The 21,523-nt window shown below is 39.3% G+C and overlaps 2 protein-coding genes across 4 annotated transcripts in view; one reads left to right on the top strand and one right to left on the bottom strand.

Moving 5' to 3' along the window:
- The window catches only part of ZNF292 (zinc finger protein 292), a 53,283-nt gene extending 36,390 nt beyond the window's left edge, over positions 1-16,893 (top strand). The window contains exons 6-8 of one of the 2 annotated variants that reach the window (XM_066315112.1): positions 2,009-2,145; positions 3,327-3,468; positions 5,107-16,893. In XM_066315112.1, coding sequence (XP_066171209.1) covers positions 2,009-2,145; positions 3,327-3,468; positions 5,107-12,282 — 7,455 coding nt within the window. In that variant the 3' untranslated portion in view covers positions 12,283-16,893. Of the gene's footprint in view, positions 1-2,008; positions 2,146-3,326; positions 3,469-5,106 lie in introns of those variants that run through there. The other variant, XM_066315113.1, reaches the window with a different exon arrangement.
- Positions 13,373-19,816, bottom strand: GJB7 (gap junction protein beta 7). Of its 2 annotated transcripts, XM_066315115.1 has the most exons (2): positions 19,122-19,816; positions 13,373-13,517 (listed from the first exon to the last, which is right to left on the bottom strand). In XM_066315115.1, exons 1-2 carry the CDS (start codon positions 19,814-19,816, stop codon positions 13,373-13,375), a joined length of 840 nt encoding a protein of 279 aa, XP_066171212.1. The 2 variants fall into 2 exon arrangements, with proteins under 2 accessions (XP_066171212.1, XP_066171211.1); XM_066315114.1 differs by lacking the exon at positions 13,373-13,517 and having other exon boundaries at positions 18,953-19,816.
- Positions 19,817-21,523: the final 1,707 nt, after the last annotated feature.

Raw genomic sequence — 21,523 nt, forward strand, 5'->3', positions numbered from 1 at the left:
CCAAGAGAAGGCAGATAAGCTTTAACATGTCAAGGTGAACTTAAGAACTGAGGATGATCAATTTTGTAGTGTGAGAACAGTAAGAAAACAGTAAAAAAAGTTTATTATCAGTGTGGAAATTTTTATATCTATTCAGACTCAGCAGGAAAGTAATATTTAGGCAAATTTTCAGATTACATTAGTCTAATAGTTTCCTTGAATAACGTGAAGAATTCAGACCTGCAGTATGTAAAATGGTAGACTTACAAACTTGAGGGCTTTGATGCTTTGAGAAGGCTGGAACAGAGACTAGACTGAGTTAAGAGAATAAAGTAGGTATTTATTAAAAGGCCTTAAAGGATACACCTTGGGCAGTGCAAGAGCCTGGCCAGGGCTACCCTCAAGATGGGCCCATAATGGTCACAAGATGTACGACCAGTCACAAGGTTTCAACTTTCATATGTTTTGGTCCATTTGCATATTGGAGTTAATTGTCCAATTATAGCTTCAGGTTATGAAGTCCCATCCTTCTTGTTCTCTCTCCTCAGCCCTCCATTGTTCATGGTTTTTTGGGCCTGAAACTTGTAATGGTTGTCCTTGGTCTCAAGCTGGAAAAGGATTGTTTTGTCTACATACCCGTGTGAAGAGAGCTGACTTACACTTAATATGAGGCTCAGAACTACACCCCTAGGCAGCACAGTCTGAAATATATGAAAGCTTAAACTTAAGGCATCAGCTGGACCTATACAAACCTTTGTTAGAAACAGGGTCCCTTATAAAGTGTGAGAGGATGGAAAAGCTTTTAATTAAAAAAAAAGTTCCCTTATTTTAAGTTCAGTTCAGCATATTCTTATCTCAGCTTTTAGTTGATGGTCCTTGTCTGAGATGGGGCACTGAGCAAAGCAGACCTTCAGTGTAAATTGCTATTACATCTATACTGTTCCATGTTAATAAATGCAATTTTCTTTAGAAGATGGCTTTGAGGTTATTAAACCTCAAATTTAACATTTTGTGGAGGGCTGTTAGTATATTTACAAAGTGTCAATTTAGAGGTGTGACAGTAAGTAGTTGTACTATTCAAAATTGTAGTTTGATTGCTGGATACCGTGGTGCCCAACCCAGCTGTGCTGCTGCCTTACCCAGAGTACCGGACCAGCTGGGTGTTTGGGTGAGCACTTCTGTTTCTTGCTTTGGGTGGCCTTGTGATTTCTCAAGAGAGACTTCCAACAGTACTGTTGTCATAGTCAAGCTATCCTTCAACTGCTGGTGTCAAAGAATAAATACCAGCATCCTGCATGGATGCACTAATTGATGTAATCAAGCCAGTCTACTGAGAATCAAATTAGACAGTAGTTGTTACAGCAAGTGCACTGATTCAGTACTGATACAGCTGTCTAGTACTGGGCAACTGTGATATTTCCTTTGATTTGCCACAAAACTAAATATTTCAATTGATACTTGACAAATAATTTATATTGTACAGATTGTAATGTTCTTCTAGAACAGCATTCAGATGACCTGCTTCTTACTGTACAGCTTTTCTTTCCTTCTTATCTTCAATTTTTTTAAAAGAAGTACTAGAACATTTATGTTAAACCTGAGATTCATTAACCACCCAGCTCATTGTATTAAAGCAGTAGTGACATCAGTGACTGGTAAACTGGATTAGAATTGCAGGTAATTTTTGTTGTTGTTGTTTAAGCTGCAATTTAAAGTTGTAAGTCTTCATATCACTATTATCATATGTATGTGATATATATGAATATGGGAGTTTAAAATTCTTAGGCAATGGGAACACTAGATCTAAAGTCATATGTCTAGAAAACATGTTTATGTTCACTTTAATAAAACAGTTTTTCTGGTTGCATAATAAGTTTCGACACTGTCTAGAAATGTACTGATTTGCTTTCAGCTCATCTCTATCTGACTGTTAAAATTCTGAATTGCTGTCTTGCAAAGGCCAATGTGATTGTGCGTCTGAAAATGCAACCACTTGCCTAGTCTTGTTCTTCTCTTTCTTCCCTTCTAGATTGCAGAAGTAGATTGCAAAGATGCTCTAGAAATGATCTGTAACCTTGAATCTGATGGAGACGAAAAAAGCGCTCTAATTCTATGTGCAGCATTTCTGTCTCGCCAGCTACAGCAAGGGGAGATGTACTGTGCCTGGTGAGTTTGAATCTTGTTTTCTGTCTTAAGAACAAAAACTTAGTCTGGGGAAGATACATTAGCCATAAGTTAACTTTCTTCAGCTGATAAAATCTGTGAGCTAAACAGGAAGGAGATAAGACTCTCAGAAAGCTAAAAAAGAAAAGAAATGGATTTTGCAAGATAAGCACCCATTACAGGAATTTGAAGGCTGTCCATATGATGAGGCAAATACCAATAGGTGCTTAATAATTTTTCCATAGAAATAAGAAAATTAATATCTGCAGGCACCTGGGTCCGCATTATGTCAGCATTTAATGAGTAAGTACTGTTCTTTCTGTCCTGTAATAACATAGCGTTTCTTTTTCTAACAAACTTAGGAAGAAGCTCTTTACTACTATAACCACAATAATAAGCTAGATGAAGATACTTACTGTTTAGGTGCTTTCATTAATGTGGGAACAAATAACTGGTCTTTGTTGGCAGATATTTGAGCGGTTAGGGTTTGAATTTCCTTCTGCTAACTAGCAAACCTGTATAATTCCTGAAGAATTTGCTTTGTTTGTGCATCTACATTTAATGTGCAACAGGAGGAGAAAATTGCTAATGCAGGCTTTTGCTTTAAGAGATTCTGCTAAAGTATTGGCAGTTACAGCATTCCACAAGGTACTGCATGCTCTTGGCTATTTGTACCTGAGGAGGAATGAACAAGTGAAATAATGTAGATAACATGATACTGTTTGGCTTTGGGGGCTAATTTCTTGCTAAATCACAGTCACATTCAGCTCTTAAAGCAGGGCAGCTGTAGAAAAAAAATATCTACCACAGAGAAAAGCCAGTCTTCTGTAGGCATTAGTAATTACTAGAAGTCCAGAAGTATGCAGTTCCAGTCTGTGAATAGTAAACTACTGTGCAAGACTTCTTTTTTTCAAGACCACATAATGCATAAATTATGTAGCATAAATTATGGTGATCCTGGTTTTATTCTGAACTATCCTTCTGGAACTGAATCATTGTCATAATTTTGAAGTTTAGGTACTTAACAGTGGGTGTATTTTAGTATTTTAAAAGATAAGGTGTGAATAAATTTCAGAATTTTTCCTTTCCCAGAGACAAAATGGAAACTCTTCTTAGCTTTGCATTTCTTGTTATCAGAACAGTGGTTGCGTTGATGGCCCTGAAATATTGTTCTCTTGTTCTAGGGAACTGACTCTTTTCTGGAGTAAACTGCAGCAAAGGGTAGAGCCTTCTATTCAAGTATATCTAGAGAGATGTCGTCAACTTTCTGTGTTAACTAAGACTGTTTATCACATTTTCTTCCTGATTAAAGTAATTAATTCAGAGGTAAGGATACTCCTGAAAGAATGTTTTTGGCACTTTCAATGGAATTGTAATCAGGAAAATTATGAAAACTTCTTTGACATCCTATCTTTCTGTATAGGATCAGTTTCAGGGCAATTGTCTTTGGTTTTAGGAAGGGCCATAGCAACTTCCTTCTGAAGGTAAATTATAGATTGATTCATCATGAATCATTAAAACGTTGGTTCCTTTGGGAAAAAAGAGTGGGGTTAAACAAAACAGCTTGATGCCACAACTGAGAGGCAGAAAACATTAAAGGTGAGGTTATAGTCTCTAGGTTTGTATTTTCTGTAAGCAGTCCGTAACATTCTTTGCCATTATTTTCCATATTTCAAAAATTACAGAAAATGGAAAGGACCAGCTTGTGAGGAAAGGAATGAAGGGTGTATATTAATATATAAGAAAAGGAAAATTACAGCAAATTTAGAAGGAAAAGAAGAAACTACACAAAAATCCCCAAAACCTACAACTCAATCCTTTTGAATTGCCACTTATGGATGCAGTTTCTTTTGATAAATGAAATATTTGTCATTTCTGGGCTTAGACCCTGCTCATCTTTCTCAGCTAACCTTGTAATCTAATTTTCTTAGTTCCTTTAGTAGTTGCAACATTAAATATTGATAGTTAAATTGAGCTCTTACAATGATTTCTATAAGTTGATATATTAATTCTAAGCATAAAAATTCTTGGTTTTGTTTTTCAGTGTTCTGTTATGCTAATCATAGGCTTCTGAATGTAAAGATCCCCCCCCCTCCCCCCAAAAGGTGTGAAATCAATTGGAATTAGAGAGGGGGAGGAAATTACTTTCACAGAGTCTTCTGATACTAAGATCTCTGCTTGCTCCATGCTGTATGGATTTTTCTCCAGTGAGCATTTGATAATTTACTTGTTGGCAGAAATTTGAGACTCTGTAGGTAGTACATTCTCTTGTGCATCCCTGGCAACATAAAGAGCTTATAAAGTCAATGTAAATGTAAATGGTGTTGCCTTAGGGTATGAGTGAGTAAAGACCACATGACCTATAGAACATTCAAATGATGGAACACTTAACAAAATTTAACTATACTTACTGCTTTCAGTTGGACTGAAGCTGTGTGTGTTCAGTTGAGGTCAGTTGACTTTAAAGTGACATAGTTTTTAAAAATAAAAGTAAACCTTTTACCTTAAGTGATCTCCAAATTATAGATCTTTCTGAAGATCACATGTTTTTCTTTAACTGCAGCAATTTTTACTACCCAATGTTAAGTCGATGTTTCATAGAAGCTCATCTCAAATAAGTGTGGCACAACTGACAGGCTTTATTCCGGGGAAAAGGCTCAATATTGCTCTAGTATGAACCAAACACCTCTAACATACAGTTCAAAAGTCTCAAACTAAACAGAACATACAACTAATTGGTCTTTTAGTTGCATGTAAACTTCAGTATTTTTTTAGTAGCATGAAGACAAATTATGCAGCTTAAGGGATAGCATCTGAAGACAACCCATTCTGTTTCTTTAGGTAAAAAGTATTACTGTGAACCCCAGGTGTATTTTTTGTGACATATGATTGAATAATGACATCTTTTACTTTAAAGTATAGGAAGAGTTAAAGTGACTTACTGAAATTAGTCTTGCTTTACAGATTGATGGTGCTGGACTTGCAACCTGCATTGAACTGTGTGTGAAAGCACTGCGCTTGGAATCCAGTGAAAATGCAGATGTCAAGATATCTATTTGCAAGACTATCTCCTGCTTACTTCCAGATGATTTGGAGGTGAAACGTGCTTGTCAGCTGAGTGAATTTCTTCTGGAACCCACTGTGGATGCTTATTATGCTGTTGAAATGCTATATAATCAGCCTGACCAGAAGTATGATGAAGAGAATCTTCCAATACCAAATTCTTTGCGCTGTGAGCTCTTACTTGTACTGAAAACTCAGTGGCCTTTTGATCCAGAGTTCTGGGACTGGAAAACTCTAAAGCGACAGTGTCTGGCACTTATGGGAGAGGAGGCATCCATCGTGTCATCCATAGACGAACTAAATGATAGCGAAGTTTATGAGAAGGTTGAGGATGGCCAAGAAGATAGTAAAGAAACTTCTCTGAATGGGCTTGCTGGCATTGATGAGGCTACCAGCCTTCTTAGGGGTATCAGAGATGAAAAGCAGAAAAAGAGAGAAATCAAAAAACTCAGAGAGAGGGGGTTCATATCAGCTAGATTTAGGAACTGGCAAGCTTACATGCAGTATTGTGTATTATGTGACAAGGAATTCCTAGGTCATAGAATAGTAAGACATGCACAGAAACATTATAAAGACGGAATTTACAGTTGCCCTATTTGTGCCCAAAATTTTAATTCTAAAGAAAACTTTGTTCCCCATGTAACTTTGCATGTGAAAAAGTCTAGCAAAGAGAGATTGGCTGCTATGAAACCCCTGAGGCGACTGGGAAGACCTCCTAAAATAACAACTGCCAATGAGAATCAGAAAACTAATTCTGTATCCAAACAGGAGCAGCGACCCATTAAGAAGAACAGTCTGTATTCAACAGACTTCATTGTGTTTAATGATAACGACGGCTCAGATGATGAAAATGATGACAAAGATAAACCTTACATACCAGAGATAGTGCCAGTTCAAAAGCCACCTCCTGTTAATGAATTCACCTGCCCTGTGACACTTTGTAAAAAAGGCTTTAAATATTTTAAAAATCTAATAGCACATGCAAAGGGCCATAAGGATAATGAAGAAGCTAAACGTTTTCTTGAAATGCAGAGCAAAAAAGTGATTTGCCAGTACTGTAGACGACATTTTGTAAGTGTTACTCACCTGAATGATCATTTACAAATGCACTGTGGCAGTAAGCCTTATATCTGCATACAGATGAAATGTAAGGCTGGCTTTAACAGTTACGCAGAGCTGCTGACCCATAGGAGGGAGCATCAAGTCTTCAGAGCTAAGTGTATGTTTCCCAAATGTGGCAGAGTGTTTTCTGAAGCCTATTTACTCTATGATCACGAAGCACAACACTATAATACCTATACGTGCAGAGTCACGGGCTGTGGGAAGGTGTACCGCTCACAGAACGAATTGGAAAAGCATGTTGAGGATCACAACAAGCAGCCTGAAAAAGAAGAGCAGCCTGAAAACCAAACTAATCAGCCTGATCTTAGTCAGCCTTCTAAAGCTAATGAAAGTACTGATGGAGTTGCAGTTAAAGAGGAATTGACAACTCCTCCAGCTGAAAACCGAAGCAGTTTCATTGAAGGAGAAAATGTCTGGAACCAAATCAAAGCAGAACCAGTAGGGAATGAAAGTGTAAATGCATCAGTGAGTGTACTGCAGCTAAGCAATTCCTTGCCTGATGCTGGTTCAGAGCAGTCTCCTATGGGTTCTATAAAGACAGAAGAAACAGTTCCAGCAGGCAGCATTAAGATGTCTATTGTTAACCAGAAGATCCGAGAAAACTTTGTAAAAAGAGGTAAATTGGCTGCTCCTGCCAGTAAAGTAGATACTACTAAACCTGGAGTCCAGCAGTTGTGCCCATCAGTTGACTCTTGTCTTCCAGTTTTCCAAGAGAGAAAGGAGGAAGGTTGCCTCAGCCAGACTCAGAATATTCAAACTGTTTCTGTGAACTCAGACACATTAAAACCAGAAGCCCTTGAATCAAAAAGCTTAGAAAGACAAGTGAGCATTGTAAATCCATTCAGCATGCAGAATCAGACAGGGTACCGAAATGGTGTACCCATTTCCAAACTTGAAATTGAAGACAGTATTAAAGCTGCAGCTAATCTGTATAACTTGCCTTTAAAAACTTTAGAAAGTATTACATTGATTCCATCACAGCCTAACATAAATAGCTCTTTAGTTCCAGCTGTGTCACCAGCAGCCCCAGTTCAGAAATTTAATTGTCAGGTTGAGGGGTGTACTCGAACGTACAATTCATCCCAGAGCATTGGCAAACACATGAAGGCAGCACACCCTGATGAATATGCTGCTTTTAAAATGGAGCGCAGAAACAAGAAACCACGAAAATCCAGCAGTCTGCAAAATGTGCCGAACGATGGGAAGATTGTGTATCTTACTCCATCACAAGTGGGCAATCCCAGTGGTGCTGCTTTTACTGCACAGAACAAATCAAATTTGAATCCCACCTGTTCCAGTCAAGTGCAGCATGTCTCAAGTACTCTTTTCCCAACCCACCTGGAAAATCTGGCGAATCCTATGTTGCCTGTAGTGGAAAGTGTCATAAATCCGAATTTGTCTACTCGTATTAAAAGTGAGCCTGAGAGTGTTTTGTGTTCACAAATGGAAAATTTATCTGCTGCGACCTTACCTTCCCAGTTGGATGATCTGGCAAAAACAGTTATGCCTCTGAATATTGATGGTGGTTCTGATCCTTTTCTTCCTTTGCCTGCAGAAAATGGTCCAATGTCTCTCTTTCCTTCATCAGCGGAGAATCCTCCAAATTCAGTCTTCTCACAATTGGAAAATAACACAAATAGTTTTTCTTTGCAACTAGAAGGAAACACTAGTTCTACCTTCCCAAAAGAGGAAAGTGTTGATCAAATATTTCCCTCACAACTGAGCAGTGAAAATAATTTCAGTGAAACTAGCTCTCAGCATCCAGCTTCAGAAAAAGCGAAAAAAGATCGTGGCAGGAACTCAAATGGGAAAGAAAGGAAGCCAAAACATAACAAGCGGGCAAAGTGGCCAGCAATAATTAGAGACGGCAAATTCATCTGTAGCAGGTGTTTCAGAGTTTTTACTAATCCTAGATCACTTGGTGGTCATTTATCTAAGAGGTCTTATTGTAAGCCACTTGAAGGATCAGAAATTTCTCCAGAAGCTCTGCAGGCTAATGGACAATCTTTGCTTGCCAGTATGATTCTTTCTTCAAATTCATTAAACTTGCAGCAACCCCAGGAGCCTGCCTTCAATCCAGAGACGTGTTTTAAAGATCCATCATTCCTCCAGTTACTTGCAGCTGAAAATCGTTCCACACTGCAGACTATGTTTCCACGGGCCAGTCTGACTAACTTTAATACCAGTGGGAATGAGGAAGGTAATCAGATCATAAAACAAGCCTTGGAAACTGCAGGCATCCCGAGTAGCTTTGATAACACAGAAGTACTTCCACGTGTGGTTACAACAAGTTGTGTCTCTGGTACAACTCAGATAAATCCAGCTGTTCTCCCCAACTCAGCCACACCCCCTCTGCTGCAGACAGCCTGTAACCCCAATACCCTGCTGACAGACCAAAACAGGACCCTCAATGCCAAAATTCCTCCGCTAAACGAATGCCGAAGTTTGCCTGTTTTTGCAACAGAGGACTTAATGCTAAAGACTGTTGAAAATGGCTTGTGTCCTAGCTCATATTCTAATGCTGTTGCAGCGGCACAAAACTTTGCAGGGAACAGTTCACGAGTTTCAGTTATAAGTAGTCCCAAGAATTCAGGATCAAGCAACTTGAATAAGAAGGGAACCAGCTCTTCAAAGAGGAAGAGAAAAACACCTACACCCTTGCTTGTGCCCAATACGTCACAGAAATTAGCAGTAAACAATGCAACAGTAATGGGACTTCTAAACAAAAGCACTGAAGGAAACATGCAAATACAGGGAGAAAGTTTTCAGTCCAACTTGCTGGCAAATTGTGGCTCTCAAGCTGTGGTGGAAAACCTTGCACAGAAACTCAGTAATGTTGACAATCAGTTAATCATGGCCAGTATCAAGGAGAATTTCAAAACAAATCTTGAGGGTCATACAGTTCTGCCCCCTGTAACAGTAAAAACTGAAAATGGGGATTCCCAAATGATGGCTGCAAATTCTTGTGTGCAGGCAAATTCAGAACAACAGATTTCACAGGACACTGTTATGCAGAATTTCGAAAAAACCCTAGAAATAATTAAAACTGCTATGAATTCACAGATGCTTGAGGTAAAAACTGAAATTCAGGATACTCTTGCTGCTTCAGGACAGAACTTGCTAGTGAATAACACCCAGGCTGCTTCAGAAAGTTCTGCACACAATGTAAAACTACCCACTTCTACACCGTTTGCTGTGCACACGGGCAATGTTACTGCTGCAAAGGGTAGCTCTGCTCAGTCCGAGATATTGCAAAAGGATGATACTCAAATGTCAGAAATTTTGGAAGGCTTACAAAAACTGAAGCTGGAAGATGATTCTCCCATTCCCATCTCTGGGACTGTTTCTCAGTGTCCTCCAGCAGATAAGCTAGCACCAGCAGTCCCTGTTGTATCAATTGAAAATAAACCTCTCATCCAGCTATCACCAGAGGCAAGTAACATTCAGTTTAGTGACAGAGTTAATAAACCTTTTATATGTCAGAATCCCGGCTGCAATTACAGTGCTATGACAAAAGACGCATTATTTAAACACTATGGCAAGATCCATCAGTACACTGCAGAAATGATACTAGAAATAAAGAAACATCAACTTAAGTATGCCCCATTTAAATGTGTTGTAGCTACCTGTCCAAAAACATTCACAAGAAACTCTAATCTCCGAGCACACTGTCAGCTTGTACACCATTTTACAACAGAGGAGATGGTAAAATTAAAAATTAAGAGGCCTTATGGCAGAAGATCTCAAAATGAAACTGTAAACACAGCCCAACAGCCTGTTGAAATAAAAACTGTGCAGACATTAGTAATAGAGAACAAACCTGTAGCTCCATTGGTCAAAGAAACTCAGATAAAGGAAGCTGTAGAGCCTGTAAAAGTATTGGAAAAACTTCTGCCAGAAAATAATATTCCTGAAAGACTGGAAAAACCTCCCCAGGTGGTCTCTGTTCCACTGGAGCAGCACAACCCAGCATCTTTTGATAGCATGCAGGAACAAGCCAAAGTACGCAAGGTTAGGAAGCACAGGAAGGAGAAAGAGGAGAGGAATGGTAGGAAGCCTGTAACAAAATCTCTGGAGTTTCCCACTAGGTACAGCCCTTACAGACCATACCGGTGTGTCCATCAGGGCTGCTTTGCAGCTTTCACTATACAACAAAACCTAATTCTTCATTACCAAGCCGTGCACAAATCAGACCTCCCTGCTTTCTCTGCTGAGGCAGAGGAGGAGAATGAGCAAGGCAAAGAGGAACGCGAGGAGGTGGAAACCAAACCTGCTGTCAGAGAGTTCAGGTGTGAGGTGAGTGACTGCTCTCGCATCTTCCAGGAAGTTACCAGCTTGATACAGCATTATATGAGGCTTCATGACATGACCCCAGAGCAAATTGGAAACATGAAATCAGCGCCAGAGGTGGGAAGGTTTTTCTGTGACCAGTCTCAGTGTAAGTCTTCGTTTACAGCATATATTAACTACGTTGTGCATCTTGAGACAGATCACAGTGTCGAGATAAAGCCAAACAAAGTAGAAGATGACGGCATGTTCAAGTGTGACTGTGAAGGCTGTGACCGTATTTATGCTACTAGGTCTAACCTCTTGAGGCATATTTTTAACAAACATAATGACAGGCATAAAGATCATCTAATAAGACCCAGGAGACTGACACCAGGCCAGGAAAACATTTCAAGCAAAGCAAATCAGGAGAAACCGTTGAAATCTAAACAGAGAGGACTCAAAAACAGATCAGGAAAAGAAGGTAACAGGCTGTCAGTGAAAACAAAACGAAAGAAAAACATGAACTTGGAAAACAAAAACTCAAAAGGAATACAGGTTCAGGAAAATAAGGCTTATTCACTGAAACGTGGCAAGTATGTGTATTTAATAAAGGCCAGAAATGAAGCCTTATCAGAATGTACTAGCAGGTTCATAACTCAGTATCCATGTATGATAAAGGGATGTTCATCCGTAGTTACAAGTGAAAGTAACATAATAAGGCATTATAAATGTCACAAACTGTCCAAAGCTTTTACTTCCCAACACAGGAATCTTCTTATTGTATCTAAAAAACACTCTGTCTCCCAAGTAAAGGAAGCCTCTTGTGAGCAGGAGGAAACTGATAAAAAAGCTGATGTGAAAGAGCCTGAACCGAGTTTGATAGCGAGCAATAATGATTCAAGCACAACTACCTTACCACAAAAGGAAACTGAAAAAGGTGAGAAGGATGAAGTGGATGAACTGACAGAACTATTCATTACTAAACTAATTAATGAGGATTGTTCAACTGCTGAAAATCAAGCAAAAATCTCTTCCAGTGTAAATAGTGACTTGCAGGAGACCAGCTCCTGCCTCTCAGAGAAGCAAAAATCAAACAATTTGAAAAGAGCAAATAAAGAAAAAAATGTAACTCAGAGTAAGAGAAAGAGAGCTGAGAAAACAGAGGAAGCACTGCCCAGTGGTGTGAGTAGCCTGCACAAGGAGGAAGAGACTGCTGTCGCCATTCAAACAGCTGAAGAGCAACCTGCAGCTTTTGATTGGAGCTCATTCAAGCCAATGGGTTTTGAAGTGTCGTTCCTCAAGTTCCTTGAAGAATCTGCTGTGAAGCAGAAGAAAAACTCTGAAAGAGAATACCATAGCAGTGGAACCAAGAAAGGATCCCATTCAAACTCACGGAAGACCAGTGAGAAGGCCCCCGTAGCAAGTGATAGCATCACTTGGTCATGCTCTGAAACTGAAACCCTTGTACCGTTTGCCAACCCATCACGGCTTCCATGTGGTGATAATGTAAAGATAGTGTTAGACAAGACTCTTAAAGACTGCACTGAGCGTGTGTTGAAGCAGCTTCAGGAAATGAAACCTGTTGTCAGTTTGAGAAAGCTCGAAGGACATTGGGAGGATAATCCAGAGGTTATAGCTGCAAAAGTAATTGTTTTGGGTACTGAGGAAGGGGAATCAAAATACTGAAAAACTGATGTGTTTAACCATGAGCTGTAATAGAATTTATTTTGAATAGGAAGCCATCAAGCATGCTAGTAACTGTGGAGCTCTTTTATTTTGAAGTGATTTAATCTAGCAAAAAACATGACATGAGTCATGTAAATGTCTTATTTGTTTTTATCCCTATGGGACTTGAAGAAAGTAATTGCTTCAGTTTTGTAAATACTTGATCAAGACCTCAACTTTCTATCAGATTGTCCTTTCCATAAACTAAATCTTTGTGAGTTGTCTGTGATTGGTATCTTTCACCAGGTTACTTCTCATGTATAACAGTTTTCTTTATTTGTAGATACATTTTTTGTATATATTTATTATTGTAAATCATTTGCTGCCACCAGCAGTCTGTAAGTCTAAACTATTAAATTACACATTTATATTCGGAATTTTAATTTGTAACTAAGTGAGCAAGTTTTTAAAACTGTCCTTTAATCATTTTAAATTAAGAACTTTTGGACTAAAGCTAGCTAAGTCTGCCATATCCAGTTTATTTTGCATAAAACATTTATTTACAGAAGAAAAGCTGGATAAGATCACATTTCATAGGTTAAACATTACTGACACACTCTCATTTTTGTAAATTTTGACATCCAGTATCTATGGATGATATTCATATGTAGTTAACACATAAATATAATAGTTTTCTTATAGCTACATTTTTCATTGCTTTTAATTGGTTACAAAGCATTTATGATTCCATAATAAAAATGGAAATGTGAATAAAAATAGTTTGCTACATTGAAGATTTAAAACAATATTTGGTATTAAAGAATCCATTGTGAATGTGATAGAAAATTAGTAGTGTGGAGCAGTGTATATATTTGAGGTGGTGATTTGTGAAGTAGCCCAGTATTGCCTTAAATAAAAACACATTTCATTTCTTGTTTTATACATGTGATCTTATAAAGGTTATTTTTGTTTCTGTAACTTAGATTGGTGTATAGTTTAATTTTTGTTAAAAAAAGCAAAACAAAACAAAAAAACTTCAGAAACCGTTTTTGTAAATAGTGGGTTTATAAAACAGATGGGTTTATTTTGATAATACCAGTTTGGTATCTATCTATAAAATACACAAGTCCTTATGCCATACCATTAAATAAACAAGGCACTTTCTGAAAGGGAAGTGAGATGGTGATGTTACAGATAAACTCGGTGGTTGTGCTCTGTTGGTGGCATAGGCTCCCTTTGCGCTCCTCTGCCTCTTGCTGACTGTGTGTGGCACCACTCACAACCTCTCCTTTCCACACTGGAACGAGCCTCAGAAGCGGTGCTGCTTGTAGTGCCCGGGATTGGAGCAATTCCTCTGTATGCTGCTAACTGAAATGACAGGTATCCCATTCGTTGAGTAACCAAAAGTGTGAATGCATTGGTGGGAGCTGTCAGTACCCAGGAATCTTCAATGTTGGTTTTCATGCGTGGTGATGTTTGACTCGGCCAGCTGGATTGTGTGGTACCAAAAACTTTTCTTGGATTATTCTCGTTACTCGATGTGACCTACCTTCAGTAATATAAAAGTCTTTATCTTGGGTGAAATTGGCTTGATTTTTTTTTTCCTATAAACTTGTCTTGCTGTGTAAAGCTTTTGCATTAAATGCTAGATTTGATTGCTTGTAAGTTATTCACCTGGAATCTCTGACAGTTTTCCGGAATATCAGTGCAGAGGGCACCTTCCTACAACCAAATGAAGTGACTTGTGAGGATGATGTGTGAACAGCAACAGCATTTTGCCTCGGGCACAGCCCTTGGTTTGCTACATGGTGCTAAATTGCTTGCCTTCGCAGAAAGCCGTGCTTCCATTTGAACAGAGCTTGTCGGCTCCTCTCAATTTCCATCCCTCCCCAGTGACCAAACTTACTATGCCACATCAGTAAATCAAAGGTGCAGTCTGAGAATGATAAAACCAAAACAAACCCTTGCATTTTGACTCTTGAAAGTGATCATTATAATCATTACAAGTACATGGTGCCATTTTCTACCTGTTAGAGGCTGCTGGTCCTCCTGGGTGGAGCTGCTGTTGGATACCAGCCACGGTGATTGTAGAGGGAGCTTCTGCAGGGGAGAAGAGGGCAGAGATTCTCTGGAGAGGATATCCTCAAAGCTCACCTGGATTGCCATGTTTTCAGCCCTACCTAATCACTTCAGTCACTGTCAACAGACCTCGAAACTGTTAGTCTTTAGAAGAATGTTTGTGTTGTGTAAGTTGAATAGTTTCAACATTCCTGATGATTGATCCTGTATCATTTGCAGTTCTTGTACTGAGACTAGCATACAACTATTTAGCTACACAGTGCTATACTAGAATGCTACTTAAAAGAGAAAAAGGTAAAAAAATCCAATGTCATAAATATTCAGGAAGTAATTTCTGATTTGGATCTGAATTTCTGAGAATAAAATATTTAATACTATCTCATCCCAACTAATCCAATTAAAGCAGATGCTGTACCCATACAGTTAATACGTTCCATGGCACACTCCCTTTTAGGTGGTTACTGACATCTTGTCCAACAGGTAAGCTAGTATGGGGTCTTATATTTCCTTTTTAAAAATCAAACCAGGAGTATTTTGAACTTGAAATGGGGTACCAAAGGCAGGGTCTGATTTAAAATGTCACAGACTGCAGAGGGCACTCTGGTTTGTTAAGCCACTTACAGAAACTCCCAAGGAAATAAATTTGGTGTTTGCATTTAGATGTTTTACCTTGGGTGATACAGGAAAGCTCCCACCCCAGCAAACCTAGCACGCCTGGATGGGCAGCTTCTCTGGGGCCTGAAGCCACCCCCCTGCCCTTGGGCCTACTGGGTGAGTTGGGGCTCTGAGGTGGCCAAGCCAGCTGTACTGGCAGCACTTCAGCCTGTGGGGTGCCCCAAAGGTGCTGTCAGCCCAACTGCCCAGTCCCTCTCTGTCTTCTATGTTTTCTTTCTCCTTCAATGTCTCTGCCTTCCAGAATTGACACCCATTAACTGTGGAGCATTCAAGCAAAGGTGCTTTCTTTAAACCCCCTCATTGCCATCAGGAATGTGCTGACTAAAGCAACAGGTGTTGCTGACGGAGCAGCAACCAAACTGAGGAGTCTGTCTGAATGGAGAGCATGGACTGTTTTGTCATCCAAAGACACCTTTAAACTGACAGTCAGCCTCTCTGGTGCTCAACTATGTTTATAAAGAGATCTGCTCTTACCTGAGCCCTAATTCAGTGTAAATAAGAGTAGTGGGTTTGTCCCCACATGTTTCCAGGTGGTCCTTCTTAGCAGGATGGGGGGACTGTGGGTTCTAGAGCATTATGTTGGGACATTTGGTGTATGGATAGTAAGTGAGCAATGCTTGTACACTGGAGTCAGTTGTTGGGTCAGGTGAGGGGCAAGTAGTCGGCTAACTGTTGCAGTTGGTTTCTGTGCCAAAGAATTGGTTGGGGCTCCCACCTATGTGCAGAGAAGAGAGGGGCAGGGACAGGCTACACTGGGGTTTAGATCCCCAAGTTGGAGATGCTCCTGCTCATGTCCTGCTCAGTCCTGCCTGGAACCTTGCTATGGAGATGATACAATTAAAGGGGTGAGAAACAGGGCTGCTGGTCCTGGAGAAGGGAGTAGGACGAAGAAATTATCAGCAAATAGGGAAATATTTTGTCTGTCTTTTTTTCAAACCTCTGCTGTCCCAAGACAAGCTTACTTGGATTTTAAAGAAAATAAGAGTCTGTGTAAGACATGAATCTTTTGATGTTTGCAGGGATGTTTTGAAATGGGAATGAGGTAAATATTTTTGTATGAATGTGCTTGCAGGGATTATGTTTTTTCTCCATTTCAGTAGGAGCTCAGATCAGCTTCTACCAATTGCTTATATCCTTGCAGAACATAGCATTTGAGTTCAGGTTTTTAAAATGTTAGTCTGAGTGACTCAGAAGCTTAGGGACCAAACCAGTAAACTTATTTGTACCAAAAATGTAACAGCAAATGCCTTCAGGGGTGCATGGATGGATGAAAATTAAACTGAAGAAAAAAGGCACTTAGAAGTGGAGAAAGGGAAGGAGCCAGTAGAAGACCAAATGGTTGCCAAGAGCAAGGGTTCAAAAAGCAGATGAATTTGTTTCTGTTCTCTCGGGTTAAGTGATGCTCCTTTCCTTTCCATTAGTAGCCTGTCAAACACTCAAATTTTGCAGCACATGATGTGAAGGCTACTTGGTGATTTGCTGCGAGTCGGGTTATGTGGAGTTGGTCCATAATAATTTTGCAGAATACTTCTCATGTAAGGTACTGGCTTTGTCAAAACTGAAGTACCCCCAAGATCCAAAATGTTGATTTTGGAATTTATTTATTATTTCTTGGCTGTTGGAAGATAGAATTAAAAAGAAAGCTTTGAATATGCATTCCAAAGAATTAAGAGTTCTTGATGGGAAATTTTTTGGTCTAGGTGGTAATCTCTGACCAGCCACAGAGCTTTAGGGGGTGCTCTAAAACCCTTCAAGCCCTGACTTAATATACTTTTTTTATTAGAGAGCAGCTAATGCACTTATTTTATCAGAAACCTGTGTTGGCTAAACTGTTTGCTTCTCTTAATTTTCTCTCAAATAAACTTTACTTTAAAAACAGTGATTTCTTTTTTCATTAAAGTGCTCTTAAAAATCTGTCCTCAGTTATTAAAACCCAGATATTTCAGAAACATTTTCTTTTATAGTGTTGCCCTTGTCATAATTAAATGATGCATGAGGGTTCAGATGGGCCAAGATAATTCTGGGGTTTGTTCTCAGTTACTTAAACTGGCAATTGCAGTTTCACAGGGTTCATGGGCAGTGGTTTTGCTTCAGGAACTCTTTGGTGGGTTTTGTCCAGGGGTGGCAAAAGACTTTCTAACTGCGTTTCTGTCGTACATTCTGTGTATTTAGAGGTTTAACAGAAAATGTTCTGAATTGTTTAAAGCGACCTGTCTCTATATAAGCACTGATTCAGTATCAGTCAAGATTTAAAATTAACTGGCCACAAGCTGGCAAGCTGGTATCTGAGGGACTGCTGTTGCTGCTAAATTCAGCAGCAGCAAATGTCTTTCCATATTTTATAAAAGGTTTATTTTAGGGAAAAAAATACCCAGACGAACAACAAACACTGCCTTCAAAGTCACCATCAAAAGTTCATAACTTGTTCATTAGTTGGTAAGGTTCACTATGTAACTGCTGGTCATTAAATGTAATGCTTTGTAACCAAAGCTGAGGGGCTGGAGGGGGCCTCTGTGAAAAAAACAAAATAGTTAACCTGCTTTTGCTACTGTTTCTTCCTCCTTATCTTGGCATGAAGAGTAAAATTAGTTCAGCATTCGGGCAGCTCCACTTCGGTTGGTGTTTTTCTCTAAACAGTGCATTTTGATCAGGCTCAGTACCAGATGTTTATTCCAGCAACAGAATGAAAAAAGGAAGTTTTTAAGGCACTACTTTCCATTGTCTTAGAAGCCTAGGTTCAACAGAAGACATGTCTTAGCCAATTTCTGTCCCTTTCCTGTTAGCTTAAACAACATACATAATGAAGAGCACAGAAGACATGTCTTAGCCAATTTCTGTCCCTTTCCTGTTAGCTTAAACAACATACATAATGAAGAGCAGAGGTGTGTGGGGCTTAAGAGATACTTTGAAATTTGAGTGAGTGAAGGGTGATTCTTTTTTATTTTATTTCTACTGGAGGCTTTTCATAGTTTTAGTTTTCACATGCTCTTCTGCGGCAGAAAAATCCACTGAAAGAGTAGCATATTTTCAGCCTTATTAAAGGGACCAGATTCTAGGTTGCTTAATATTAGACACTACTGGCTACTGTTCTGCCATATTATGTGGTCTGCATTTCTCTGTTCAGATCCTAGGGATGTGAGAATGATCTGTTCACTTAAATGCCACTACCACAGAGCAGAAGACAAGTCTAATGACATGGGAGCTGCTTGGTGCAGGTGACCAGGAGTTAACTCTGTACCCTGGTACATGCTTGCTTGCACAAGTTTGAGCAAGTGCCTTTCTTAAAGGATGCTTCTTGATGATTAGCACCCTAGCAGCTGTAAGGGCTCAAATAATTCCAGAAGGAGGTGCTGCACAAACAGCTAAATAACCAAATGTCTTTATCACATGGGCTAAACTAGATGTGTCTACCTCTTCTTGTTTCTTTTCTTTTTTTTTTTTTTTTTTTTTTGAGATGTTTTATAGTAGTCCAATGGAACGAACTCATGACTATCCAGCTCACTTCAAGGCACAGCAGTCACTCTATGCCAGCACTTTCCCATTGCCATTTCAGGAACTAACAGGTCTGATCCACCCACTTGACAAGTCCTGTACACCCCCTTGCTATTAGTCTTAATCAATCCCAGGTTCTTCCTATGTCTGCATATAAAAAGCCTATTTTTGCTTGTACCAAAGCAATTCTGTGTAATATTCAGTATACAACTGTCTGAGCAATTGTTTCTGCATAATTTATCATAAGCATCTGTTTATATTAAAGCATGTTTATATTAAAGCTTCATGGAATTCTCAGAACTTCTACATTTCTTGTTTCAACATGAAAAGGTCTCAGTGATTCTATGTCAGACATACATAATGTAACCGAATTTATCAGCTCAAGTAATGGGGAGCTAACAGAAACAGCATTTCCTATGTAAGTATCCTTTCAAAGCATAGTTCTGCAAAGCACTGATTGGAAAAGCAATTTGTCAAAAACAGCTTGTGTAATGGGAGGGTGGTCTCCAGCCTTCTTTCAACTCAGCGGGGAATGTTTTTCATGTTCGTTTTGCATATTCAGAGGCAAAGATGAGCTGTTGTGGAGTTGTCCTGCAGCTGCTGCTCTGTTGTACCTGATGAGTTCTGATTCACAGCAATTGCTTTTTGAGCCTTGCTGTTTCTTCACGTGTCTCTTCAAATAATATTTTATGGAGTATTTGAAAACCAGATAACTCAGTTCAGCTAGATTTAATACAATGCACAGGCATGAAGTTGCCACCAGAAAATAGAGGAAAATCATCTTCTCTGTAGGTTTGGAAATATAACAGTCTACAGTATTGGGACATGGTTTTATGGCACATTTCACAAGATGTGGTATTTTGAATCCATTGTACAATTTATAAAACAGGACAAGAAAAACTATTTCAAGTCCTGTTTTTAAAATGAGGCTGATTAGGTAAGTGCACAACAACCCACCATCTATCTTTCCTGGATTTTTGTAAAGTTTCTGGTTGTGGTGTTTCTCTCTTTTCTTTCTGTAAGCAACATGAAAGACAACCAAGAGTGAAGGGGTGGAGACCATGATTAATTGCAAAGCCCAAAGTCTGATGTGAGAGACAGGGAAAAAATGGTCAAAGCAGACATTTTCACAACCAGGCTGCTTGATATTGCACTCAAATTCATCATGTTCATGTTTCCAGATGTTTTCTGCAGCAGCAACATAAACCAGTAAGCGGAACATGAACACAACAGCTACCCAGATTCTTCCAATTCCTGTTGAGTATTTATTCACTCCACTCAGCAGATCACGTAGGAATGCCCAGCTCATTTTTCTCTTCAAGGAAACAAGGAAATGCTAAATCAAAGAAACACAAGATCAGAGACATGTGTCCTCTTGGGTCTAGACAAACAAGACATTCATTCAGTGTGAAATATAACCAGTAGCTGAAGCAATTTAAAATTATTAAGCATTTAGAAGTAATTTAATATTAAGCATTTAAATAAGAAAAACAAGCTGTTCTTATTTCTGATAATGTAATAATTCTGATATATTCTGAGGCTATTGAACAAGATTTATTTGCTGTTTAAATACATTTTGTCAATTAAGCTGAAGTCTGATCATTCTGTTGAGTTGTCCTCCCTGAGGGTCTCCTGAGGGAGAAATGTTCTCCCTGAGGGTCTCCTGACTGTCAGGTAGAGCTTTCTCTGGCAAGTTCAGGCCGACACTACCACTGAATTACACTCAACTTAGTCCTGTCAGTTATGCAGATACTACTCAAATGAAGATTTCACTTTCAAATTTATGCATAGGAGCCAAGCGTCCTATACTAAGTTGACTAGAAAAATGCAAATTGATTAATTTTTGTCTCTGGTCCAGCTTTTGGGTAAACTTGTGCAGTATTTTAAATCTTTTCCTGCTTCATTGGATTTTATTTGTTGTATTTCTTACCATTACTCCAAAATTTGTGTCCATATGTGTGTGTGTGTGTGTTACAGTTTCGTATCTGCACAAGTCTTTCCCTGTCCTAACTCCAGAACACTTCTTTTTGAAGAGCTGCGTGAGGAACCACTGGCAGTGAGACTCAACAGAGTCAAAAGAAGACCTGAGGTATCCACCAGGAATATACAGTCACCTTTGCACCTGGCCCCATCTCCAGGTCTGACTAGATCTTGGGGGGTATCAAGCTCCTTTGGTCTTTAGGAGTGAAAAGTGGATATATTCCCAGAACAGAGAGTGGCTGGGAGACATGAGGTGAGGAGGGAAATCAGAAGTTTCCAGATCTTTGTGTTACATCATTTAATGTCCTCATCCCATCTCCACTGTGGCTGCAGTGGCACACACAGATCCCACTGATACTGCTCTAGCTGCAGGTACTGCTGATGTAATGAACTAATTCATCTACTGGCAAGTATGAGTAGTAATCAAGCCACAGCATCACAAAGCTTCATGGAAAAGGTTTTCAGGCACTGGGATGGGCTGCCCAGTGAGGTGGTGGAGTCACCATCCCTCAATGCATTCTAGAAATGACTGGATGGGGCACTTAGTGCCATGGTTTAGCTGATGAGGTGGACATTGGTCAAAGGCTGAACTTGATCTTGGAGGTCTTTTTTGACCTAAATGATTCAATAATTCTGTAAGGCTCAATACAAATTGAAAGCTCAGTGCTTCTTTTGCTGTCCGTCAGTTCTGCAGCCCTTCACGAGCAGTGCCTATGGTCAGGCTTCTGCTGGGAAGCAAGGTTTTTCGGATATTCTTGCTTTGCTACAATTAGATCTGAGCACTAGCTTGAGGAGCTGAGGGACAGCTGCAGCAATTAATATATACCTGATTTATACTGCCAAGAATGGTTACCAAGCTACTCCTTTATACTGCAGATAAAGAAGATAACAGGGAGATACCAACTTATATCCTTTCAAACATATGCTCCTATGCTTTTAAATATGTTTGGCAGTGTGGTTAGTTTTTCATTAAAGAGCTATTCCTGTCTTCCCCGTCTGCAAACAGAGTTCAAACAGAAGTTTAAATCAAACTTTT

The sequence above is a fragment of the Sylvia atricapilla genome, chromosome 3 (genome assembly GCF_009819655.1).
Source record: "Sylvia atricapilla isolate bSylAtr1 chromosome 3, bSylAtr1.pri, whole genome shotgun sequence".
Classification (NCBI taxonomy): domain Eukaryota; kingdom Metazoa; phylum Chordata; class Aves; order Passeriformes; family Sylviidae; genus Sylvia; species Sylvia atricapilla.